Raw genomic sequence first — 27,892 nt, 5'->3', positions numbered from 1 at the left:
TTGGTTTATAAAGCTTGAGTGAATGTCCTCTGGTAGATATATTACCCCCGTATGTTAGCAGATATTAGGCCTAAAGCGTGTAATTGCAATAAATTAAGCATTCGCACATTTTTGACGGTCTGTTAAATATATCTGACTTACGCTTCACTTTAAATAATAATGCAATAGCTTAACAATATAAATTTGAATAAAATGTAGTGCATGTATATATGCTTCCAATGTTTATATATAAGGGCCTCATAAAAATAAGGGAAGCTACTGTTACAAATTGTATTGGTCCCCCGCTCAATATAATGCTGCGATGTAAAGCGTGTAGACATCACGAGTTCAAGCGTATGTAAACAGATTCGCCCTATATTTCCACGATGACAGAAAAAGTTAAGGTTGACAAGATTCCAACGCATGTGCCAAGTTTAGAAGACGTTACAAAAGGTATTTTTACCTATTTGAAAGTAATCACCATGACTGATAAATCTGCACGGTGACCTAACGATTCGATAAAGGAAAATTACATGTATAACTGCATTGGACTTTTCGTACCAATTTGAGGACTTGGCAGGGGTGTATTAATTGTTAGAACTTTTTGTCACTCAGACCTTAATTGTTAGAGCTTTTTGTCGACACAACGTTGAACTAAAACCTTTTTAAAATTGTATTGTGTATGAATGCGTCTAAAACGTAATATTGCATAAAACAGCCTTTAAAAATGCCTGTGATAGTAGGCATGGAGTCATTAGATGAACAGACAATCTGCAGTCGATCTGAAATATCAAATTGTTCATTTCAGTTCTGAAAGAAGGACTTGCGAAGAACTTTACAAATTTAGAGGTGTCAGTTGTTGATTGTCCAAATCTCACAGAACCACCGTTTTATCTGTCGTCAGAAGGTAAAGCTGTTAAAATACTATCTTTAAAGATTTGTCTGACAGAATTTTGAGTTGATCATACACTAAACAAGTCCGAAATTAGTAAATTACTATAGAGCTAATAAACGCATATATCAGTTATTCTGATTTTATTTTACGTGAGTTTTGTGGTTTGGGGTTTGGAGTAGTTCTTAAAAGTTTAATCTCTATAAATACTAAGCAATAAACTAGAGCTTTTATTACAGCTAAGGAAATAAAGAAATTCGACTTAATGAAAGTGACATTATTTTGTATTTATAAGAATCAGCTGTCTCTTCTGATTCCAGTGAAATTTAGGTGTCTAATACAGTGAAATCATTAATATTCGTGGGAATTTATTTTCGTGGATTTCTTGGCTGTGGCAATCCATTGTAAATCACAACGAATCGAACAAATGATATTCCCATTCAATTTATCTTGAAAATTTGCAATCCATGAATTCTTATCCACACGAAATAGTGATTTTATCCAAAATCACGAAATTTCATGCCCACGAAATCAATTAATTTCACAGTAGACCGCATTACTACTACTTATTAATCTGTGTTTGCAACTCAGATTACGGAGCATAGAGGGACAAGGACAATGTACATATCTGTTAGATATAGATAATAGTTTGCAAATTTATCATGTATGCGCATACTTTAATCATATATATCACTTGAGTGTAACTGACTGAATGATGACTAACGCGAATTTTTTATTCACCAGGGACTGCTCTGACAACCCGATACGTTAATAATAAGAGTATTGCACTTTAAATCAACATTCTTAAATCTCGTCTTATTGATCATTAAAGTTATTAAATATAGCCTTAATCATTAGAGGGTCTTATATTTAAAACGTACCAATAGTTTAAAGGAATGGAATTTATATATAAGCTACTAGCTTGTTTTCCAATCCATGTATTTGAACTGTGAAAATTTGTTGTATATGTTATGTGTATGTTGTTTCAAAATAAATATCGTTTACTTAAACTAATATCTTAAAGGACAGTTACCTTATTTGACTATAATTACAGATCAGACTTTAAATATCGTCACAATAAACCGTACTGACCTTGCGGACGGTATAATTCTATGAACCTCTATCGAGATATTGTCGTACGTAGACTCGTAAATGGCAAATGCCAGTGAAACACATCGAATATTGTCCACTTCAAAGATCAAACTTAGAATTAGGTTGTTCAAATATTATTATTTGCTTCTTGTAAATATTTTGTTTAGACAGGGGTTCTAGGGACGATGTTTGAATTTGAAATTTATTTTCCTTGTAGTGTACATGTGTATTATATTTAAAATGTAACTCAGATGTTTATTTTTTTGAAATTACAGGTCTATGTGGCAATGCTAGACTAGCAGATATTGGGGGACCACCATATCTCCTACCCCTGGTACAGAGAGACAAGGTATTTCAACGCGTTTATACATTTCTTTCATGAAGTTTGTTAAAATGTTTTCAAACCTAACAATCACGTTGATTATTGTATTATATAATTAGGTTCAGATATGTCAATAAGTTTTGTATTTGGTAACAGAAGCATACAGTGAAACCTGTGTACATGAACCACATTTGGGAGAACCGAAAATGGTTTTTATTGACAGGTGATCTTTACAAACTGGTTAATATATGATGCTAATGTTTAAAAGGGGAAACATGGCGGTATTTAAAGTCAGTTGGTCTCCGTACAGAGGTGGTCTTTAGAGTCAGTTAGTCTCTGTACAGAGGTGGTCTTTAGAGTCAGTTGGTCTCTGTACAGAGGTGGTCTTTAGAGTCAGTTGGTCTCTGTACAGAGGTGGTCTTAAAGCACAGGTTTGACTGTAGTTTGAATACCTTAAGTTTTACATCGTTTTAGAGGCGAAGGACGTATGATTGTTGTTCGGCAGATTCATTGATTGATCGTAACTTTCCATGCTTGGTTTCCGTGAATCTGATCTACCGCAAGTGTAGTGTACTTTTTCAGTTTTTCTCATAGTGTTAAATAGGATCAGGATACAACTTCTTATGCATACTTGTTAGAATCATTTTTCCTAAATCTGAAGATAAATTAACCTTGAACCTGCTGCCAGCAAGTGATTCTGCCTTTGCGACCAGTACGGACCAAGATCAGCCTGCTGTTCAGTCAGTAAATTTTCAGCGAATGCCCCTTCAAATAACAAATGGTACTGCCCAAATTGAATGATAGACCAGTCCATTTTAAAGATTTAGCAGGGTCAAGATTAATAACATTCCACTTATTTGTAGATATTCAAGTTCAAGGACATTGCTGAATTGTGTGAGCTTCCGAATGCGTTCATGATCGGAGCAGGGGCCGGGCCGGCACATATTGTAGGGATCAACTCGGAGGTAACTGATTTATGATATCCAAAAAATGTTAATTTTCTATGTTGCTTTAGACCAAATTACTTTAAAGGATATTCAACACCTGTAAAGCGGCGCCCGTGGTCGAGTTGTGTAGTAGAATTCTTTCATGTGAGACAGACATTCAGCTGGCTTACGGCAGGCCGGTGATTCTACTCAGGTGCCCGACCGTGATGAATATACGCCTGGAGAGGCATCTTGGGGGCTGCTTCCAACATCAAAAGCTTGAAAGCCGCCATATGACCTGTAGATATTTCCATGTGAAGTAAATACCAAACAAAGCCTCGAAATTTACCTTTAAACAGTAGTTAGGCCTAAAAAAATTCTTTGTTTCCGGTAACATGCTAAAAAATTTAGGGTAGGTAGGTCGGATTGTTTTTTTTTTTTGGATTTTTTTTAAGTGAGACTTTTCGGAATTTTTTTTTTTTGTGTAAAAAAATGAATACAAATAAGAGGGCTATGCCTTAAGAGCATCAGTAAGTTGATTTCTAACATGACTGACCATGTTTAAAGCGTAAAAAGTGCAGTTTTGCAACTTTTTGTTAAAAAGTTGAAAAAATATTCTCCAAGGCCATAAAAAACATTAAGGGTCGGGCCAAAAATTTAGGGTTGGTCGGGATACCGGAAACAAACAATTTTTAAGCCTTATATTGTATGCTGTTTTGTTGTCTAATGTTCGTCAATAACAGAGGTATTTCTTCAAGGAAATTTGTTAAAAAGCTTTAAAAGACCTATTTGTGCCTTTGAAGGTGCGTTTCTTTTGTCATATAAACAAAGGTTTCTAAGATGCACAATTTAATTTTACACAGATAATAACTTAAGTTCAGTAGCGTAATATACAATATACTTCTCAGACCCTGGTAATAAAATAAAACTGTATAATGCAATATATTTCACAATTTACAAACCAATCACTAAGCATACATATCTTTAATCTTAATCCTAGCTGATGAACAACATTAAGTATGCAGCTGACGGCAAAGTAACAAACAACGCCTGGATTTCCAAGTTAAACATGAAGGTACAATACACAACTGCAATATTTAAATAAAAAAGATCATTTTGAATAAAAACATGTACGTATATCACACATGAGTGGATAATGTAATCTTGCGCCTCACTAGAATAGAAAGTGAAAAAGAAAGTAAAGTTGTAGGATGTGAACTACGGTTTAGGATGTTTCATTTGGGTTAAAACCACATATGGAGTTTCACCACATGTTGTTGTTGTTTTTTTTTGCGCAAAGGAATGAATGTTTTTATGCAATCGTTTCTCTACACTTTAAGTACTCCTGATGAGAGTCATTGAAACAATAACTTTCCCTTTCCCTATGAACATATGTGTTATAAGTACTACTTTAATCTTTGTAGAAAAATGTGTATATGAAATGAAAATTTTAGCCTTATTATTTTTTCATATATTTTTCTATTAGACAGGGGAGTGTATTTTGGAGAAACTGAATGCAGAGGAATTTTGTTTGATGGGAAATTTCCTGATATGTGACGGAAAACCTGGAAAAGTAGGTCTTGTAGATTGACATTCTGTTAAAAAAATCGAATTTAAAGGCAATAAAAGTTATCTGACTTCATATGTTTGTAAGCACTTGCGTTATATTCTATAAGAAATATACAACTTCTATACATGAAGCCATACATTATTGATGCACCGAAAATGATAGCCTACTAGAGAAATGTTTTTCGAAATCTAAACCCTAATAGCACCAGTTTTCAAGTAATGGAATTGTCTAACAACATCTTTTATACATTCTCTGAAGTGTTAGTAAGCATTCTTGAGCAGGATATGTTTCAATTGGACTAGGTTATATAGCAGTAATTCGGTCAAAAATGTGCTTCCGTGGCGAAGAAAGTCCCCAATGAATAGATCCTAATTTTTTTCCATTTTTCGCTCAATTTGCGCGTAAACCGGGGGCCAAGTGGGCATTATTTCACTTGTGAAATGTATTTTACATAAGATAAGACACTTTTCATGCTTATATTCGCATGTTTACTAGTTGTTTACTTGAAAACAAAAGTAGGGTGTTTACTCTGCGGACCGCTTTATGAAATTCAGACTTAAGATGACTTGCTATTCAACACCCCTTTTTCTTTTCGTTTTCTTGAAGCAAATGCATGGATATCTTGTTTAAAATAGGTCTACAACGGAGTGAAATCTAGAAAGTGTATCAAAATTGATCTGAAGTAGCTGAATTTTATAAATATGAAACAAAGAACAATTTCCTTCATTGGTATGTAGCCTCTACAAACCTGCCAACTCTGACAGATAGCTTCTGAGAATACATTAAAACGATTTAAATCTCTGCTTCTCAGGCATTAATATATCTGCATTGGCTGATGCGGCCGTGTATTTTTTTTTTAAAGATTCTTCTTGTTACCTGTAGTTTCTAGCTCGACTATACGTAGTATGGAGAGCTGTCCTACTCGACCCGGCGTCGGCGTCTTTCCGCGTCCGCACCTTGGTTAAAGTTTTGATGCACTTTCCCTTTATCTCTGTAATTACTTGATGGATTTGTTTCAAACTTAAAATAATTACTCCTTATCATCACCCACATCATATGGCACGAGGGCCATAACTCTCACACCAGTATATCATGAATTACCTCCCCCCTTTTTACTTAGAATTTCATGTTAAATTTTTGATGCACTTTCACTCTATCTCAGTTATTACTAAATGGATTTGATTCAAACTTAAAATAATTGTTCGACATTATCAACCACATCATTTGACACAAGGCCCATAACTCTGACACCAGTATTTTATGAATTATCCACCCCCCCCCCCTTTTTAATTAGAATTTCAGGTTAAAGTTTTGATGCACTTTCACTCTCTTAGTTATTACTAAACGGATTTGATTCAGACTTAAAAAACATTATCAGCCACATCATATGACACAAGGTCCATAAATCTGGCACCAGTATTTCATGAATTATATCCCCTTTTTACTTAGACGTTAGAATATCAGGTCAAAGTTTTGATGCACTTTCGCTCTGTCTCAGTTATTACTAAATGGATTTGATTCAAACTTAAAATAGTTGTTTCACATTATCAGCCACATCATGTGACACAATGTGCATAACTCTGGCACCAATTTTTCATGAATTATGCACCCACTTTTACTTAGAATGTAAGGTTAAATTTGATGCACTTTCACTCTATCTCTGCTGTTACAAAGAGGATTTGATTCAGACTTAAAATAGTTGTTCCACAACATCACTCACATCATATGACACAAGGACAATAACTCTTGCACCAATATTTCACAAAATATCCACCCCCCCTTTTTACTTAGCATTTCAGGTTAAAGTTTTAGTGCACTTTCACTCTATCTCAGTTATTACTAAATGGATTTGATTCAAACTTGAAATAGTTGTTCCACATTATCAGCCACATCATATGACACAAGGTGCATAACTCTGGCACCAATGTTTCATGAATTATGTCCCCTCTTTTACTTAGAATGTAAGGTTAAATTTGATGCACTTTCACTCTATCTCTGCTGTTACAAAGAGGATTTTAATCAAACTTAAAATAGTTGTTCCACAACGTCACTCACATCATATGACACAAGGACCATCACTCTTGCACCAATATTTCATAAATTATGCCCCCTTTTTGCTACGAATTTATATCTCTTTTATAACTTAATACTTTTGACACAGACTCAAACTATTGTCCAATATCTTCATCCACATTAAACACTCCAGTGACAGCTTCAGCTTCCTCAGATGTGCCCAGTTTCACTATCCAGCATCGAAATAGTCGAGCGCGCTGTTTCCTGTGACAGCTTTTGTTAACTTTGTTTTTGCAAAGTGGAAATTACTAATCTAGGAACTAGTTTATGAAACAATTAAAAGCATCAAATACATTTCAAAAAGTCTTAAAATGACGGAATGTTCACAGCGGCAATTTTCATTCAGGTTATAGAAGTGAAGGCAAGCAAGAGACACGGTCCTGATGACTTTAGTAAGAGTATCAAGATGAGTTTGCGTAATCACTATGGTGACAAGCCTATAGCACTGGGTGGGGTATTCCTTGTAGAAAAAGGAAAGACATACACACATATAATGGTAGGTATTGAAATCATAACTGTATTTTATCCTGACAATGTTTCAATAAAAACACATATTGCAGTTGTATTGGTTTTACAAAAAGCAGACTTTTAAGCATCAGAAGACATTTAAAAATGATCTTAGTAGAAGTCAGAAAAATGTACCTAAGCCGGCAACTAAAAGTTGATGATCTGACCATGTTGTGCAGTGTTGGCTGTTTTAAAATATCAGATCTTTTGTCACAAGTATATGAAATAAAATTAACAAAAAAGCTGTTTTCGATGACATTATCTCAGAATTCAGATAACTAGTTGTAATACCATTTAGGTTTCTGTGGCAACTGTGATGTACCAAATGTAGCAGGGTAACATTATTTTTTTCGTTTTCAGGATGATTTTTCAACCACGCCTTTAACATCCCAGGAAATGGTTGATAACTGGTTGAAATTTTTCACCATGGATCCCACCCTCGTCTGTGTAGGGGAGTTGGTGTCACATGATCCCGTAAGATTTTGCCTTGTACGAAACATAATTTTGATGCGTCTGCAGTATATATTTGAAGTTATATTGTGTAGATATTTCCATGAAAGTGCAGGCAATTATATGTTGCTTTGATTTCCATTACTGTGGTATAATAGACAATCCTCTGTTGAATAGTTATTTCTTATCGAAGTCATGTATTAAAAATATATTTCAAATCGTAATGCATGCCTTAGACTAGCCGCTAGACTGATAATAAAGGTATTTCAACATTTTTCATTTTTTGTTCAAGTCCATTTCATAGTGACAAAAGCCGGTCTATTCTAGAGATTTTCTTACAGGAATGCTGTTAAAATATTATTTTGGACAAAGGATATAGACTGGCTTAGTTCACTACATTGAATCATAAAAAATGTGAAAAAGATATAACATAGTCTAGCATAGTCTAGCAGCTAGTCTATGCATGCCTGTCTAGCATAATTTAGTTTAGACTAGCCACAAGACTGATAATAACTATATTTCTATATTTTTCCCTTTTTTGACAAATTCAATTTCATAGAGACAAAAGCCAGTCTATTTTAGAGATTTTCACACAGGATTGATGTTGAAATTATCATGATATTGGACATGGGATATAGACTGGCTCAGTTCACTACATTCAATCATAAAAATGTAAAAAGATATATCATAGTCTAGGAGCTAGTCTAAATTTAGTTAATCTGACAGATATATAGGAAAAGGGAAGTTACTCCTTGTTCTTTACTGTCACGGTTTTAGTCATGTATGTTATATACCTGTACTATGATTGGGGATTAATAGCATTATGTCTCTCAACTCGACAAAAAATTGTCCTACGAGTCACGTTTTCAATCATGGTGGATGGTATTCCTGCAACATGTTTAATCGATCTTAAATTTTTAAAACAATGAATGAAAATTGATGAAAATTATGAAAATAGTCATGAAACATATGATATTGATTGTACCGAATGTAATCAATGTTAGATGGTAAAAACGCAATGTACATTGTATTTGTTCATCTATTTCAGGGCTATGATTTACGGGACGAACATTTTCACTGCTTTAGTATGCATGGACAAGGCGGCCACTACCACTACGATACAACGCCGGATGAAGTGGAGTACAGGGGTTATTTTATTGTGGCCGATAGTATTTACAGGGTCGATCAACCGCCAAAATAACTATCTGTCTAAATTTAGATTTGTCTCCCTTTAGTCAATGCTCAGCTCTTTGAACAAAGTGAAACTTATCCCTAGTCAGTCGGAGTAAATACTGTTTAGTTTATTCTAATTTTATGATAATATATTTTTGTATTTTTTTAATTCTGTGGGTAATTTGAGCAAATATTTTGTTTTAGAGAGGTTTTGCACGAGATGAAGTTACGTATGGTGTCTTGATTTTATGTCTTCAACTCTTTTTACGTTCTTGGACATTTTATAAAAAGAATTTGTTAATATGTAGCATGGTTTTATAAGCATGGTAATTTTAAATCGGAAAAAGTATAAAAAAAACAAAAAAAACTTTATATATGATAAATTTAGCTAGAAGAACAGGGTGTTTTGTATATTAGGTATTGCACATTTTTGAAATATTTTATTTGTACGATGATATACAGTGTTAAGAGATCATTTTATTGATTTTTAAATATATCATTTTTCTTCGTTTTGTTCATGTTTTAGTTTTACAGCTGTTATGTGATGTAAATATTTTTCAGTGCATTGATGATATTTCATAGCCTTGCGAACAAATATCACAGTATTTTATTGTTTTGTTTAATATCATGCATTGAGGCAATAGACAGATAAATCACAATAAAATAAAAGTATTACTGTCAGTAAACGTACTGTTTTATAATATCTAGAACGAGTGTATAATTTCAATATCTGTCATTGAAACACAGTGCAAAATAGGTTCGCCCGTTTAAACATCCCGAGTGCGTTTAAAACGCACAAAAAAATTTCATGGACCAGATATACCACTATAGTTCCAGATGTGCAGCCAATACCCAAAATAAAAATTCTACTTTGCAGTAAAATAACGCTAAAGAAAAACATATTTCACGTCAAAGCTAAAGCGGAGCGTTTTTAGTGTAATGAGTGAAAGAGAAAGGTTTATATAGCCGAAAATTTATGATCCTTATGCAAAACTATTCTAGTGTTTGAACTGAGAAAGTTGCATATCCACGGTGCCTGTGTCTGTTGCTCTCGTGCTGCATACCTCTCTTGACTGTGTCTTTGTGAACAAAACAAAACAAAAAACGACGACAGCTGGTGTGTACAGAATCAGTCTCAGATCGAATCTCTAGAAAAAAAAAAACCTCCCTTGAGGGTTGAAAATTGCATTTGTTTCCAGTTTTCTCACACAAAGTATAATCTGTACTTAATAACAGCATTTAAATATAAAACACGCAGCTTTTGTTCGCATGTGCATGGCATTTAATTCTCATTTGAAGAATGTCAATTCTTTCAACATTATTTCATTTAGAATGATATGAATCTTGTGTTGGGTGTCTGTATGTCCTATTAAATGTCACAGCGTTCGAATAACTTAGTCTGTATCTAAACTAACATACTGTCGCCGCCGGTTATTGATATGGTCGACTCCTTTATAAGAATTTTGGAGAATAATGCAAAACTACAAGTCACTTTGGTTATCAAGGGTAAAACGGTATTCACGTTACTGGTATCCAAAGAATGTTAAGTCATTTCAGTTGGAAGAGTGGGACTCAAACTCACGGTCCCTGGTTTTCGAAGTCCAGCTTGACTTAACTTCAAAGTATGTCTTATTCATATCAAGCCAACGTTTATGAGTGTAGTAATGCAACTAAGAATGTTTCACCATTCGAGTCTGAAACGCTTTACAAACGTGGTTTCCCGCATTCGTTGTAGCAATCTTATTCCATCCATAAGTGTGAAGTAAGATCATTTTTTTTGTAGTACCGCCAACCAAAATCATAAAATATATCAGTCCCGATAAGGCCATTTCAGACAGTAGACTAATCTTCATACTTTACATAGCAGCGTGTCGATCTTAAAAACATTCTGCCATGGCGTAACTTTTATTGCGGGTTGACAAAAGGCTTCTGGTCGTAAAATACCGACATGTTACCTCAATAAAATGGTATCAGGGCAATAAACCAGGAATTAAAAGCCCTGCTTGTGTTTTCTTCACACTCTATAGTCATACTTGTGCCGATTTGTTGTCTTTGATTTAATGTGAATTTCCCCGTCTACATTTTTACTGATGTAAAATCATATAATTTCGTGGGCACGGAATTCCGTAGTTTTAGCCCGGGATGTTGAATTTACCTTTTCAAGATAACATGTACTGTAGTTTTACTTTTCTTTGGGATTTATTTTCATGGATTGACGCGACCACAAAATCTACGAAAATTTGTCCCAACGGATATTAATGACTTCACAGTATGGTAAAAATGTGATCTTACCATTTACTGTCTACATGTGATACTCATTTCTTAACTTGAGATGTTTGTAAAGCCTGAAAATCAACAGAATGGAATACTTTGGCATCTGCAATTGACATTCCATAATAATTGCCGTTTTTCTAAAATCCAACAACGTTGAACCACGTGATTTTCATGCATTACATAAGGAAATGGCAAAAACATGAAAATCTGAACAGCTCAGGTCATACATTGTGCACGTGTAGGTTAATTCTACCTCTGCATAATTAATTCCCCGTTCCATATTTTTGTTGTAACACCATGTTAACTCAAACATTTAATGCTGCATTTATTAGGTAATCATGAATTTTTGATTATGCGAAAAACGTCAAGTGTCAAATCTCTGTAGAATCAATACATAAATAGTACTTTAGGAAATGCATTGCATGTATGTGAATTCTACCGCTGCATAATTAATTCCCTGCCCCATATTATTTCGTTATAACCCATTTACTAGGTTGTCATGAAGTTTGATATGCAAAAAAGGCCCAAGTGTCAAAATTGAACTCCCTGCAGAATCAATACATAAATAGTAGGCTTACTCAGGACATACATTACACTTATGTTAATTCTACCTTTACATAATTAATTTCTTGCTCCAGTTATTTATTATAACACTATGTTATATGAACCTTTTAATGCTGCATTTACTGGGTTATCATGAATTTTTGATATGTGATGAACGCCAAGTGTCAAATCGTTATAGAATCAAAACATAAATATTGAAAAAAGTACTGTACCATTTACTTGAGGCTTACTGTTAGATCCAGGAAACCTCGTTTACATTGTACGGGTTTGTTTATTTTTGACCTTTTAACTTCAACATAGTCTTAATTTACCCAATTCACTTTCAGTTTGGATTTCTAATTAGAGAGATAGTGCCATTTCCTATACAAATAACACACTTGGAACACAATTATAACGTTATCGGTAGTAAATACAAAAATGTAGTACTAAATGTTAATTGATCAAAAACATGAATTATACAACACATTTCGTTACTTTTATATCTGTGGGTGGAAAACCTTGCATGTACCATGTCAGAGTGCACGTTTTTCTGTTCAAGGGCATATAACTCAGCAATTCTTGGATCCAAACTGAAGAAGATATGTTGTGCACATCTTCATAATTATTGTGATAATGCGTATAAAGTTTCATTTGAATGTGTTTTAAAGTTTGTGTGTGTGTGTGTGTGTGTTCGGGTTTAACGTCTTTTTCAACAATTTTTCAGTCATATAAACGACGGTGTCTACTTGTAGCAGTGAGCACAATGCCCAACTTTATAGTGCTGCAATACCCCACTCATCACATTATACTTAAACGGTGAACCAGTACTAGCACTATCTCTTAATGCTGAGCGCCAGAGCGAGGATATACTGGGTACCATTTTTTAACGTTCTTTTTTACGGTTATGACCGAGCGGATTGAACACCAACACTACTCACCTGGATCAAACGGACTGCTCTACTACTATGCTACGAGGCGGTGTTTTAAAGTTTGTAAACAATGTAGATCGCGTCATGAAGATGTGCAACGAACAGACCAACAAACCGGCTGGCCAAACGACCATCCGATTACTCCAATACACCCCCTCCGCCCAACCCAGCCCCTCTCAACTTCGTATTAGTGGTATAAAAAAACACTACTTTTTGAACGGTAGTGATTACAATGTATAATTATGTAAAAAAAATAATATACATTTTAAAGAAATTATAATCCCACATCAAATGCAGTCATTCGGTACATTTTATTATCCAAATAATACCGCAGTTGGTAAACCGCAGTTACTTTTTGAGCACTTGAAACAACATACTATCTCCCTTATCATGTTGCCATTTTTTTTAATGACATACAAAAATTTAATCATTTTTCACTTTCAAATTGGATAACTGAAAATTGAAATGTATTTTGAAAGTTTCGGATAAAAGTACGAATTTGAAGTGCTTAATTTTTGTGTTGATTAAAACTTATATCAAGTACTTCACTGATAGAAAGTTTAAACTGGCAGTTTATTTGTATACAAAAGTCTTCAGTGACATTGGAAAGTACGCCTCTATGGATAGACTGTCCCAAGTGTTTCAACCTTGGCGTGTACTTGTGTGTTGTCTCCTGGACGTTGCTCGGAGCTTAAGTAGGTAACAAGGAAAGTTAGCTTAATTCGCTGCAATATCGCTGAACAAAAAGCTTGAATACTTAAACAACATCCGCAGTTGGCTCTATGAACTGTAAAGTGCTATCAGCCCATTATAGCAGTTAACAACATAAATATGGGTGGTACTATACTTTAACAACCATTTATTACTTTGAAGTTTTGTAATCAAAAAGTCGCAAAATTGCAGGAATGAATTGTAAGGAAGTTGAGTATATTTATCTATTAAACTGATATTTCAAATGTTCTACGCACACATATATAGTGTAAAAATGCATTTACATAAAATGAAAATACTTAAAATTAAATCGAGATTACGAGTAAATAAAACATGTTTCACGTAAAATCGGTATGTTTATTTTCGATTTTGCATTGGAATGACATGTTTTCATTATATCACCGAGTGTAATTATTCTATACACCGTATTTTGTAGTGTCTGCTTGTGATCCTATAGGAATATCGATTGAAGCATGTACAGCTTGTCTATGAGAATTCGCGAGTTTCACAATTTCTGTTTTCGAAAGTACATGCTTTCTGGAATATATACTGTGCGTGTTTCTCCGATAATGGAATTATTAAACCTTGATATAAGGAGAGGGCGACAATAACAACAATGTGAAGGTCGTGTTTCAGGGGATTTCTTGTTAAATCCCTTTTTGAGAGGATAGCGGAGAAAGTCGTTAAGCTGTCATATATGTCCAATAAAATACATAAAATATATGAAAACTACAGTACACTAAAAACACGACAGATTGAATAAGTTTGTCGCATTTGTCGTTTTATCAATGGACTAATCGGAATTTTCGCTGTTTATGGTTGACGTATTAAGCGTTGAACTGTGGAACTACCTTAACATTTACTTAAAGCCTATAACTACAAAAGGTATATAGTTAAACTACTAGTTTAAAGTAATCACCTTTAATATAAACAGAGAACGCGAGAGTTAAATATGTATAGATCTTTAAGATCAATTTTATCTACATAGAAGTGTTGTGTTTAATTCAGGTCGCTATTTAACACTCGGATCTTAATATGAAGTATTTCAAATAAGAAAGGTAGATTTTTCTGTTCGATTAAAGACATCATTAGCCTCTGTTCTGATTGAAGATTCGAATTTTTTTCTGAAGTCTGGAATTTACATTTCGATTTGTTAAAAGATAAGTAGCACGGTGTTGTGGGTTCGAAATATATATGAAATGCAGGGAATAAAGTTAATTGGAAACATGTGTGTCTTTTGAAATGTTAGTTCGTTTGAGGTGAACAGGGGTGAAGATGCAGCCATGTAGGAATTAGTGGATTTATTGTTTCCAAGGAAACCCCTTCTAAGGGGAAAGAAGAAACGAGGGGGGCATGGAGGGCCAGGAGAATGGGGATAATGTGGGGATGTTGGTTCTCGAAGCCAAATCCCTTCGCCCCTTTAGAACGAAGGATGAGTATCTATACGCCATGAAGGAGGACCTGGCTGAATGGTTCAATTGTCTGTACAAGGAGATTTGTCTAAATGCCGACAACTTCCTCGAAATTCTTGAAACAGGGGTCCTTTTATGTCAGCACGCGAATGAAGTTCGAAAATTCGCGGAGGAGCAAAAACTTAAGGGTACCTTTGAGATTCAATCAAATTTTGTGCGTGATATTCAAATTCCTCAATATGACGTGCAGTTTAGAATAGATGTTAAACCTGGCACGTTTCTTGCACGAGATAATATATCAAATTTTATCACGTGGACCTCGAAAATGGGAATTCCAGAAGTGCTCAGATTCGAAACGGATGATTTAGTGATGAGAAAAAATGAAAGAAGTGTTGTATTGTGTTTGTTAGAGGTAGCACGTGTAGGGGCTAAGTTTGGAATGTTAGCCCCTACTATTGTTCAGATGGAAGAGGAAATTGACAACGAAATACAAACAGGGGAACCTCCACCTCAAATCAAAACATGTGATGTCAAGTCCTTAGATGAAATGGTAAGTCAAATATCACTATATTTCTCTTTAGACGGTACAAGAACACCAAATTATTTCACCCCCTGTGTACCACTTTAAAACCCCCAGACGAAACAGTAGCATTTCTTATCTTGAAGTTTCTACTGTTCTACAAAATTAATGAGCTGTGAGTTTTTAACATGACATATTTCGTTTCTGCAGTCATTCATTTGTTAACCTTGCTGCGTACTGTACATATATTCACCTTTTTTCTGACATACTTCCTTCCTACATGTACTCGTACATTCATTCAATCACTCATTCACTCATTCCTTCCTTCATTTGTTTCTTCATTCAGTCATTCCTTAGGTGTGTACATTCGTAAATCACTCCATGATATGTGTTCTCAGTAAGACATTTAATGAGTGACTATATATAAGAAAAAAGAAGTTTTTGCTTTTTGATTCGTTTTCTTTGTTTAACACATCGTTTTCTTTATTTAAAACTACATGTAGGTCAGACTAAGCCAGATGATACGGCTGTATAAGATATGAAAAGCTTGACAAGCGAAGAAAATTTTAACAGTGATGTTGCAACATTAAGATATATACGTGAGAGTTCTAAATAGCTTAAAGGCAATACATGTCAATTTACATTATCATCTGAATCCCTTAACGTCAACATCTCTGTACGTCTTGATTTAAAGGTCTGATTATACATATAATTATCAGATCGAGTGATTAATAATAAATCATTTCTGATACATACGACTTCGCATTAATTATATAGCAACGTGTTCTTATCCAATTTACTTCCATTTTCTTTTTTATGTAAGTGTTCAGTACTGTATAATCTCTAATTATCAACATTTTAAGTACATGTATGAGCAAGAACGGGTAAGTTATAATACATAACGTCTAGAACACTTATATTACTTAACTTATGTTTATCAGATGATGAGGAATCAACACAATTTTTTATATATTTCATTTAATACCAACCATAAATATCTTAAAGAAACATCCGTATAATAGATTATTTAGTATTGACGTATAATATTGTTCATGATATCGTTTGACAAAAGCTGGTAGATATGAAGAATTATTGAGGCATAATTTTGCCCATGTCAATATTTGTTTTATCGGGAAGGTAGGGTTCCGTATCAGAATATTGGCTTGTTTGCAAACATGAAGTTGTGTATGAATACATGAACTATATGACTCAATGTCTTTATCATTTGCATGTCTGGTGATATTAATACAGTCAATACCGAACGGTAGTAGTGCATTGGCGTATCTGGAAGGGTAGCCCGCTTGAGTATCGTGTATTGTTTGTATAGGTTGTTAAAATAATTAGATATTTTCCGTTATGGACCTATAAATGTCGGGAGATGTGTTTGAGGCGGATGATGTGGGTGGTAGCTAGTTGGTGACATTTTTTTGGGACTGTCTGCTATTTATATTGTATTCAAAACGTTTATCCGTGTAATTATTTCATTTACGTGCTTGTTTTGTACAGCCGCTCAGTTAATGAAAAGCTAGAATACAAAAAATCCGTATGTATGTAATTTCAGTGTATGTATTCGTACGACAAATTTGAATCGTAAGGAGATATATAAAATATACGTGTCATACGGGGGTTATCTAATTTAATGTTTTCAGTCATGCAAACAGACCAAAAGGTTATTGAACCGTAAAACACTGAATTACACCATCTGCATACGCTTGCAGCCTCCGAATTATAATTCAGTAGTGTTATACATTACTTCCTGATTCACGAGTACCATTATTCCAACACTCATTTGTGATAGGCGTTATGACCTCTGACACATCTTAAACTTCCAAGTGGCCATAAGAAGAACAAAAAAATGACATAACCTTACAGAATATGTGACAAAAGGGAACTTGCCTTTAAGTTTGATTAAATTTGTTAATTTTCAAACCAGTGTACGGTATAACCCCATAACTTTTGAATAATTATAAAGCCCTATTTACTTTAATGATATAAATGATATGCATAAACATGAAAAAAACTCTTGTCGAAAAAGTTAGCGCAGAAATTGTGCCAAACATTTCTTTAAAAGTAATCCCCGATTTAATTCCTTTTACAAATTAATAAATACGTACTCGGCAAATATTAAGAAAGCATAAAATCGTTCTTTATACATTCAAACATGTATTTTAAACGCCTTAAACTTTTGACACAAGTTCAAATTTTGCGATATGTTATGAAATCAGTGTAGTGTTATATATTCAATGTGACGGATTAAAGAATAATCTTCAATTTGTATCGTTTGTTATTTCTGTACAGTAATTGTCCAGTTTAGATAGCTTATTTGAATTTAATGTCATTATGTTACATATTTTTAACAAATCACAAGACGTATTTGGAAAAGCGTACTGAATGTAGCTTGTAATTACACATAACTAGCGTATAAACACCATACAATATGACAAATAAAATGAAATTATGTCTAAAAAATGCGATTAAATGCAATTCGTCATTTTTTTCAGGCGTTTCGATTCATTTGGATTATTGGTATGAAATTTCTTTGATATAACTAGACAGTGAGAATATCTGTTGTCCGTGATTACCGCTGTCCGTAATTACTGCTGTACGTAATTACGGCTGTCCGTAATTACTGCTGTCCGTATTTACCGCTGTCCGTATTCACTGGTGTCCTTCATTACTGCTGCTCACATCTAAACATTTTATCTACCACATTTAAAGTCTAATTAATGAACATTAAATGACACTACCGTCAGTTCAGTCGGTGAAATGTTGAAATAATTTTATTTCTGAATTTTTGATTTGTTTGAGGAAACACTTGAATATGCCCTGAATTGAGTAGCCTGAATGTCATTTTAAAAAAATTACTACATGATATTTACATTAATGTTAACTCCGTGTCTGTACATATATTTCGCCTCCTAATTCAACATTTACGTTATTACTGTTTTCTCTGTTAATTGATTGACGTGATCAACAGAAAGCAGACCCAAGTGTGTCATGATCTTACACAGAAAAACTTTTTTCCACTTATTTTTTTCAGTGTGTTAAATGCTCATTTTAGTCAGTAAAGTTATCAAAAAAAGCAAAAAAAAAAAACTATTCCTCTAGAGTCAAGACTTACTTTTGCAGATATCATAAGTAAAAATCAATAAATCGAAGTCTTTTTAATCAAATTAGTGACGGCTTTTCGTTGTATCCATGCAATATTTTAGTGTAATTTATATGTGAATGATTTATTTATGTACCAATGTCCTAATTGTACGTTGTTGCTTCAAATGCGCTATCTGCTTTTGAAATTTGATCTTCCATCTTAATTTGTTACAAGTAGATATTTGCAAACTTAACATTCCACCAATCAATTAGACGTAAAATGACAAAATTACAATGACGTGTATCGATTATATGAGCCGCGCCATGAGAAAACCAACATAGTGCGACCAGCATAGATCCAGACCAGCCGCGCAGTGTAGTCAGGATCCATGCTGTTCGCTAACGGCAATAGTCTTTGAAAGCGACCAGTATGGATCCTGACCAGACTGCGCGGATGCTGGTCTGCATCCATGCTTGTCGCAAAAATGCATTATGTTGGTTTTCTCATGGCGCGGCTCATGTTATTTCTGTTTTCATTTTACTAAACATTTTCAAAGAAAGCAAGATACATACAAAATGTATGACATTTTGTGAGGTCGATTTGCAGAATGCTAAAGTTAGGTGCATTTTCTGTATGAATATAGGTTGACCTCGTTCTGAACTTCTGTACCCCTTTTTACACTGAATAATTATCATTATCGCCCAGTATGAGAAGAAAAATGTGTTTTGGGAGCAAAGTGGTTACTGGTACACCGTTCAGCATTTCACTAACAGCTCTGTTTCTCGCGTTATGGTAAGATCTTGATCGTTGATTGATACAGACACGGGAATCCAACGGGTCATCAGCTACTGGCCAGCATGCATGCTCTCCTATGGTATCTCCGCATATATCATAATTACCGCGATACACTCAATTATTTTCAATTAATTTCGAACGTCTCTAAAGGTCATACGAAGACAATGCCAAATCATTTATTAGGGTTATTGCACGGGTGAAGCGGGATGAGGGCACGAGTTGATATGAACGATGTATAATTATAATAATATTCATATAGCTAGTTTGTACATAATAGATGTTAAACGGAATTATCCGGCGCTTTGACATGCAAGACAATGGACTACATTTTTGTTTTCTAATTATGTGTACGAAAACGATTTACATTAATCGGCATTTTCGTATATATTTGAAAACATCATACACCTATAGGATGTTGCAATCTTCATTCATTATATTACCAATGTGCATGTCACCATGATCCAGTCCCTTGCAAGTCAGTGTCATATTTCTATATATGATACTTGAAACTTTTTGACACGCTTTACATTTCGAAATTCTATAACAGGCTCTATTGTACCAGATTGAAATATTGCTTTGAATTTGAATATTTATTAGGTAATAGTATACTTTATGTTTTGAAGATGTAAGATGTTATCTTATTCCATTTCCGACACATTTTCAAGGTTGGTTATGGGGAGCATTAGACTGGTCCCAGTCCTTACATTTGCCAGTCATAGTCTCTTCTCATATTTTATGTCAGATTACTTCCCTTCATAGTTATAACATGGTTACCTTTTCTTGCTGCCGAAGCCAGATATTCAAAAGGGAGCAGTCTATAAACAGGGAGCTATCTATAAATGAAAGATATCTGACAAGGAAATACATTAGTATATAAAAAAACTTATTATCAGACTAGTAGCTAGTCTACAACCAGATATTCAAAAGGGAGCAGTCTATAAACAGGGAGCTATCTATAAATGAAAGATATCTGACAAGGAAATATATTAGTATATAAAAAAAAACTTATTATCAGACTAGTAGCTAGTCTAGGGGAGCATCAGTAAGATTTTATTATTATAATGCATGTGTGCATGTTTGTGTCACAAGTAATAAATCACTGATGCAGATAACAAACAAACTTTATTTAAACATGCAATCAAAATACAAAAAGCATGTTTATTGTAAGTATAACACACATTAAACCTCAACCGATATGAATAATAGGATGAAACCACAAAGCGCTTTTCTACGAATTTTGTCTGAAATTTAGTTGTTTGCTTTTCCGGTATGTTCGCCCATATTGCCTGCATTGGCCATATGGCAGAACTTGGGCTCATAATTGTATTAGATAATTCTCTTAATGAAATCTTCCCACTTAATTGATTCGAATTGAAAATGTTAGGGTTCTAGAGGGGGGAAATAATAGCCGAAATAATTAACCATTATTAAGAAGATTGCATTTTGATGGATTGATGTATTTTAAGACAAACATCTGCTGAATATTAATAGGAGTTTCTGTTTTGAGTAGGGCACCCTCGTTTGCTATGAACCTTCACTGAAGATTGCCATATCTAATATCCTTTCAGCCCGGTCTTCTCGTGTTTCTGTTGTTCTTGGGCATGTTTGTTTCCTTTTTCCATGCATTACAGTAGCCCTTACTGCTTATCCTCGCATATGGTACCTCTCAAGTTGCCAAGTACTTTTATGAGCTATTTGGCGGGCTGTTGATAAAAATTTACTTGCGCTTTCTAACGATTAGTGTCATTTAAATTCATATCATTTTTCTTATTTCATATAAATATAAAATGGTTATAGCAATTTTACTCTATTTGATTGCCTTTACAATTTAATATAGTCGTTAAAAGACACGCTTCACCATTCACATAAGGTGATGTATGAAATTCGATTTGATTTGCTCCGTAGGATACATGATTCATATAAAATTTATGAAATTGAAATATCTTTTATATACGGTAATAAACGGTATACGACTCAGCATGGTTAACATCTAATAGTCGTTAAAAATGATCCTGTCGCCCATAATATTGAAATGGCACGCTTGAAAAATACCCCAATCAGATATGGTACATTATAATCATTGGCGAAAAATATTGAGGAGAAGCCATAGCTAACAAAGATCTGACAAGCGATAAACCCTTAAATATTTTGCTTACAGATTCAAACCCACGGACACTTATGCTTCTCTAAAATTGAGGGACAGCTATATTTAAAGTACAACTTTAATTGAAGTACATCTATAATAAAATGACAGCTAAAACTATAGACAAGCTATAATAAAAGTACATGCAGCTACAACAAATAAAGTACAGCTATAACTAAAGTACAGCTGTAATTTAAGTACAGGTATAGCTAAACGATAGCTGTAACTAAAGTACGGCTGAATTGAAATATAGCTATAACTAAAGGACAGCTGTAATTGAAGTACAGCTTTAACTAAAGGACAGCTGTAATTGAAGTACAGCTATAACTAAAGGACAGCTGTAATTGAAATACAACTGTAACTAAAGAATAGCTGTACTTGAAGTACAGCTGTAACTAAAGGACAGCTATTACTAAAATACAGCTGTAATTAACAAAGGACAGCTGTAATTGAAGTACAGCTGTAACTAATGCATAGCTGTAATTAAAGTACAGCTGTAACTAAAGGACAGCTATAACTAAAATACAGCTGTAATTGAAGTACAGCTATTAACAAAGGACAGCTGTAATTGAAGTACAGCTATGACTAAAGGACAGTTGTAATTGAAGTTCAGTTATAACTAAAGAACAGCTGTAACTATAGGTCAGTTGTAAACAAAGCACAGCTTTAACTAATATACAGCTATAAATTAAGGACAGCTGTAATTGAAGTACAATAATAACTATAGGACAACTGTAAATAAGATACACCTACATTTGTATATTTCGAGAAAATTATAAGTAAGAGAGACAAAAACATACACCTTATCGAAAATCTATAATGAAAAGAATATGAGTAATCTTACTGATGCATTGCAAATCATAAACATTTATTTGAGCTACTTAGGCAGGAATCTGTATGTAGTATCATAGATTTTTATGACTTGGCAGACGTTGAACGATCTTTCTCTCATTCATCGCTACAATAAAACCTGGCAGACTCATAATACAAACCTCTTACAAACTGCAAGTTATGTAATACTATTATTCATCTCATAGAGTTCTACTGATTCACAGCCTCTGGAGATAATGCCAAGTGCTAGAGAGCAAGGAAAACAGTTATTCATTGATTAAATGATAATACTAATTTCTTTGTTCTTTAATGCCAGAGTCATTAAATCGCTAGCATTGCAGACAAAGGGACATATGACCAAGGCACACTTTGTCGTATTTTCTCTTAGAAACATTTCAAAACGAGTCGAGATCATTTAAGGTACATAAACTTTGAAAGCCTCCAACCATGTAAAATTTTGACCTTACATGGGCCATGGTCATTCTATTTTAATTTGTCTTAGTACCCGCTCCCGTCATCGTATAAAATGTGGCAAACTGGTGTCGTTTTTTTCTTCATCTAATTCACTTTCTGTATATCTCTTCTTCTTTCCATCAAGTCTTTGTTAATCATCGCTGTGCTCATCAGCTGATCTTATAGTAAACAAAGCCTGTTTTTCTCATTATTAATTTATCTGTATCGTACACATGTCAAAATCTTTACAGTTGCAAGAAAACACATCATTTATTTATGATTGCGGGTAGATATGCTTCAAGGTTACACAGACATAGATATACTTCTCGTTCATCTTAAGTATAGATTGAGTCATAGATAGAAATATACTGAAGAATTTTAAATATCCTAGGATTGGAACTGTCTGCAATTTCGCCGAAAACTTTCCGAGAAATCGATGATTGGAGTAAGTACTATAATCGAGTTCATTTATATCGATCACAGGAAGGTCAGAATCAAAAGATAACTTAAAGAGTTGATGAGATCTAAACATTGTTTAAGGGAGCCATTGTCACTGCCTGGCTGTGATTTAGTCAGCAGACAAACATTTTTCTTTGTTCTTGTATTGTATTGTCTGTGTCGTTCAACTCGTAAATTATAATTACTACAAATTATTGCACAATTACTCTTAATTGCATAGTTCGTTTCCTAGTCAGGTTTCCATTTCATTCATGTCTGAAATCCTTGAAAAAGTTGTTTTTCTCTGTATATAAAAAAGCTTAAAAATTATGTTTGTTGTACAAAGAAGGAAATATTTGAATACTACCTAATTTGGATGTATACAAACCATCAAATCTGATTATATTTTAAAAGCAAAAGTACACTCACTGTTTGAACCTATTTGCTACCAGGAGGATTATGTAATAAATCGATCAAGAATTCCCGTCAAGATTTGCGACTCTTTGACAACGACATAGATTAAGATTGAAGAAGGCTTGCCGTTAATCCCAGAGCAAATAGCACAGTATTTCATAAATTCAAACATAGCACAAATGTAAACATAAACCCTGTGTCAGTAAGCCCGATGTATAATCAAGTTAAGACTTAGGTTTTGCTGGTACATACATGAATTTATTACATACTTACAAATTTTCGGTCTGAAAGACAGCCCTGTATTTCACTTATGAAGCCAGTCCCATCAAATATGTAAAATATTCAATGGTAGGACTACTTGCGCTATGCGTCAAAACATCATCTTCAGTCAAGTTTGTCTAAAATTTCAGTCCATTTTGGTTGATATAACAGCATAAGTAGGTATACGTATGTAACAGAAGGGTACCAGCGCCTTGATGTATAATGAGATGCAATCGTCTCTCGTGGATTTTGCCAGACCGGATCATACTTGTGCCTGGTGAAATCCGGGCCTCGAGCCAAATACTGCATTGCATATAATGATCCTGTTATATACAACATATATTATATGAGACATGGTTCTGACACAAATTTCAGCTTTTTTGTATATAATCTTTTGCGTATGATTTATCGACCATTCCCTGATCTGCATCAGTATGAATATATTAGTAGTAAGTGACTGTGCTAGACGGTTGTGAGACATTTCATTGATTTCGTCTCCAGCCATCAATCCAGTGGCGAAGACATGCCTTTATCGTGTTACTGAATTATGTCATTAAATAAATGAACGTAAAATGAATTGAACTGTTTTCATTTATATTTAAATTGCACGATAAAAATGAAATACCTTTTGTTGTTATCAAATATTATTTATATTTAGTTCAATGAAAATGTTCACGAGTACCACCAGATGTATGCGCGATAAACGTTTTTATTAGCTGATTTACAAAAACATATATGTTTTATGTGCTCTTGATTGATTTTTATAAGTTTTAAGTAAATTATGCCTTAAAAGCGGTATTTGGGCACACTTTCTTTGGATCATTTTATTGCTGAAACGTATTGAAGAAGATTTAATTTATAGAAAAAAAAAAACATACATAATTATGTATCCGGCTTTTTGCAAGTGAGATCGAAAGGTTATTTGGTCAATTCAACATGTTCAATGTTGTCTGTTTGTGATTTTCTGAATAATATTCACGGTCACAACTGTGGAATGTAAAATATTAATTTCTAATCATTTTGCTGTGTAAAATTTGTAATAAAATTACAACTGACAAAGAGTGTTAATTCTGTAATATATTTATAAATTTCACAAAACGCTACACACGAATGCATCACAAAAGAAACCTATTTTTCTCTCACATTCGTCGTTTAAATCAATTGTGTATTTTCAATTTCCTTTAACCTCTGTGACACGAAATACATTTGTATTTTACAATGAATGTATAGCGTGAATTGCAAGTATGTGTTATCGTGGTATTATTAAAATTATTATTTTTCGCCAGTTTCATAGATATTTAAAAACAAAACAGAAAAATGCAAATATATTAGCATTATTACAAATCTCATGTCACTTTCACTACAGAACAGAACAGAATAAAACAGAACAGAACAGAACATACCTTTATTAACTCGAAACTTGTACATGATAGTTGTTTGAGTATACAATGCAAGAGATACATTCAATTCAAATCAACATGACATGGTGATATAAGCATGTACGAAGTCTAATAACAATAGTATTATCATGGTTGTTGTTTTGCATATCATACAAATTCACTTTTAAACTTAGAACGCCCTATAAATGCACTTTTAACTTACGCGCCCACTTAAATGAAGTACAACTTACGCTTTTCCAGCAAGATATAAACATTTGTATATATGGAACTTTAAAAGCGCTCTGACGGACTCTTGCAGAGTATCAAAGAAAAAAAAATATGCAAATGTGATGTCGCCCTTGTTTACTAATACAAATATGTACTTGTTTGATCATAATTCACAAACACGTGTAATATTTGGCATGAGTGTTTAAGGTAAATGTTCAGTAAATGTCATACAAGTGTAATATTGATATGCAAGTTTGGGATACATGTTTGGTAAATTGAAATTATAAGGCAAAAGGTTATTTTCAGGTCACAAAACCAAATCTCTTTGTTTAATGCAAATCGTGTTTGACTTTATACGTTGGTCAAATTAAAGGACAGTTGTGCTTTCCGTGTTCAAGATAGATTCATACTTTTTGATATAGCAGGAATTCGAGCTGCACAAAATAGATTAAAGTCCGGTGCAACTCGACGATGCTAACTTTGATTGATCGAAAATATGAATTATTTTACTTTACATAAAACGTTAAAAAGTACCACCATGAAGCATTTACATACATTGTATTTGGGTTTTTTTTATAATTATAATATGGATTTAAGGTATCCGATCCACAAATAGGTAAAATGCGATGCATGGTGACCCTGTGTTTTTCAGTATCTTTTGAAAAAGTTGTGTCTGCTGAACAAGAATAAGTAAATAAGATAACCGTACTAATATGCACGAATCACAACAGTCATGTTTTTTGACTGCGAAATGATCACTCTTACACTGTAATAACTGGATTTCGGTTGAAGAATCATTCAAGAGATAAAAAATCTGTAACATATTTTTATCATGTAATTTTTTTTCACTTTTCAAATGATACCGAAATTATATGAGCTTACCAGGCATCAATATTTGATATATTTTAATAACATTGTTTTATAGAACTTGCTTATTTGTGGATCGGATCCCTTAAGACGCTTTTTTCAAAGAACTGGTAAAAGTGTTTAAGTGTGTATTCAAACAGTAAAGGTTATATGGATCTAAAAGAAATCAGAAATAACCAGATTTTCTATTTTAACATAAGGCCTCACATTTCTTTGTTTGCTAGATTCTATCCATTGCCGAAAACCTTTGCGCCTGTGTTGAAGATATATATCAGTACAGGGGCAAGGTGAATTCCCGTATTGTTTAGACATCATCAGTATGCAGAAATTTCCCTTTTTTACTGAATCAAAGGCAACACAGAGATTATCTTGGATCATTAACACATTCCATTCTTCTATCGAACAGCAGGACAAAAATCCGAAACTGAAACGTGTATTTTACTAAGTCCTGTTCCACGTAACTAATTGGCTAAAGATTAAGTACCGAATTTATGTTTATTCATTAATTAGTGATATCTATAGAAGGAACATGCGCTTTAATTAAAGGTAGGTTTAGGCCTATATATGACAGTCATTCTGAAAAGTCGCTACGTACAAGCACTGGGCACGTGCAATATCAATTAATAGTCATAATTTATGTTCACCTTGCGATATAAATGATAAATATTATGTGCAGTGGATAATCAGTCAATTTGCACCTGTTTGCTCAAAGCATTCCGATGGAAAGAACCTGCTATACAGATCGATCAGAGCGGTACATCTGTGTAATTACGACGTGATTGATTTTTGTATAATTGATCACCGTGATACAAGACAATAAATAGGTCTTTCCAAGAACATTCCTTGACATGGACAGAACAAAACAGAATAAAACAAAACTTATAATAACTTTACATAAAGACATTGCACAATGGCTCGTCGACATAGATTAATTTCACTGCTGCTAGCGACGATAGTCTGAGTTTGAAATGGCATGCATGTAAAAAAAAGGACGAAATATTCTAATATAACATTCTTTGTTCATTGAAATGGCACCCTTAGTGTTACTAGTCTTATGTAAAATCTGCATACTATTCAGTATTGCATTGGACATACCCTAGAAATGTTTATACTTCAATATCTGTTGCAAAGCATGTATCAAACCAAGCAACATGCGAATCTAACAAGCGGTGTCTTTGATCAGTGATGAATAGGAACGTTTCTGTTTGACGCTTCATTTAATATCAAACGAAAACATAACCGTGATTACATTCGGCAATACATCATTTAATTCAATACCTGAGTGCACACAATTGTACAAAATGAGAAAAAAATAATCAAATAAATTTCAATAGTTTTTTTTTTCATTAGTTTTAATTCTTTACCGTGATACAGTAAGGCGGGATAAATAACAAGAACGTATTTAATAGTTGAAACCACGATATATTCTTTACCCTACTAATTATCTAAAATGGACTGGTCCATCAATCAATTTGGGCAGTACCACTTGTTTATCAAAGGGGTGTTCACTGAAAATTTACTGACTGAATAGCGAACAGTGCAGACCATGATCAGCCTACACAGACGTGAGGCTGATCTTGGTCTGCACTGAATCACTTGCCACCAACAGGCTATAATAA

General features: G+C 33.8%; 2 protein-coding genes across 2 annotated transcripts in view; both read left to right on the top strand.

Moving 5' to 3' along the window:
• Positions 1-277: 277 nt before the first annotated feature.
• LOC123534016 (ester hydrolase C11orf54 homolog) lies at positions 278-9,670 on the top strand. The gene is made up of 9 exons (XM_045316047.2): positions 278-432; positions 788-886; positions 2,239-2,312; positions 3,149-3,250; positions 4,212-4,286; positions 4,698-4,784; positions 7,201-7,350; positions 7,722-7,835; positions 8,860-9,670. Exons 1-9 carry the CDS (start codon positions 366-368, stop codon positions 9,010-9,012), a joined length of 921 nt encoding a protein of 306 aa, XP_045171982.1. The 5' UTR covers positions 278-365; the 3' UTR covers positions 9,013-9,670.
• Positions 9,671-13,710: 4,040 nt separating this feature from the next.
• Positions 13,711-27,892, top strand: part of LOC123533112 (GAS2-like protein pickled eggs) — a 79,511-nt gene continuing 65,329 nt past the window's right edge. The window contains exon 1 of the mRNA XM_053519258.1: positions 13,711-15,403. Coding sequence (XP_053375233.1) covers positions 14,795-15,403 — 609 coding nt within the window. The 5' untranslated portion in view covers positions 13,711-14,794. The remainder of the gene's footprint in view (positions 15,404-27,892) is intronic.

This window comes from Mercenaria mercenaria, chromosome 12 (genome assembly GCF_021730395.1).
Source record: "Mercenaria mercenaria strain notata chromosome 12, MADL_Memer_1, whole genome shotgun sequence".
NCBI lineage: Eukaryota > Metazoa > Mollusca > Bivalvia > Venerida > Veneridae > Mercenaria > Mercenaria mercenaria.
Note: the sequence above shows the minus strand (reverse complement) of the source record. Positions and strands in the feature narration are given on the sequence as shown.

Bases quoted from the DNA above. Each gene is read 5' to 3' on its own strand.
- LOC123534016 (XM_045316047.2), top strand. From the start codon at position 366: ATGACAGAAAAAGTTAAGGTTGACAAGATTCCAACGCATGTGCCAAGT. The intron at 2,313-3,148 runs GTATTTCAACGC...ACTTATTTGTAG, and splicing joins CCCTGGTACAGAGAGACAAG to ATATTCAAGTTCAAGGACAT. The intron at 3,251-4,211 runs GTAACTGATTTA...TCTTAATCCTAG, and splicing joins TTGTAGGGATCAACTCGGAG to CTGATGAACAACATTAAGTA.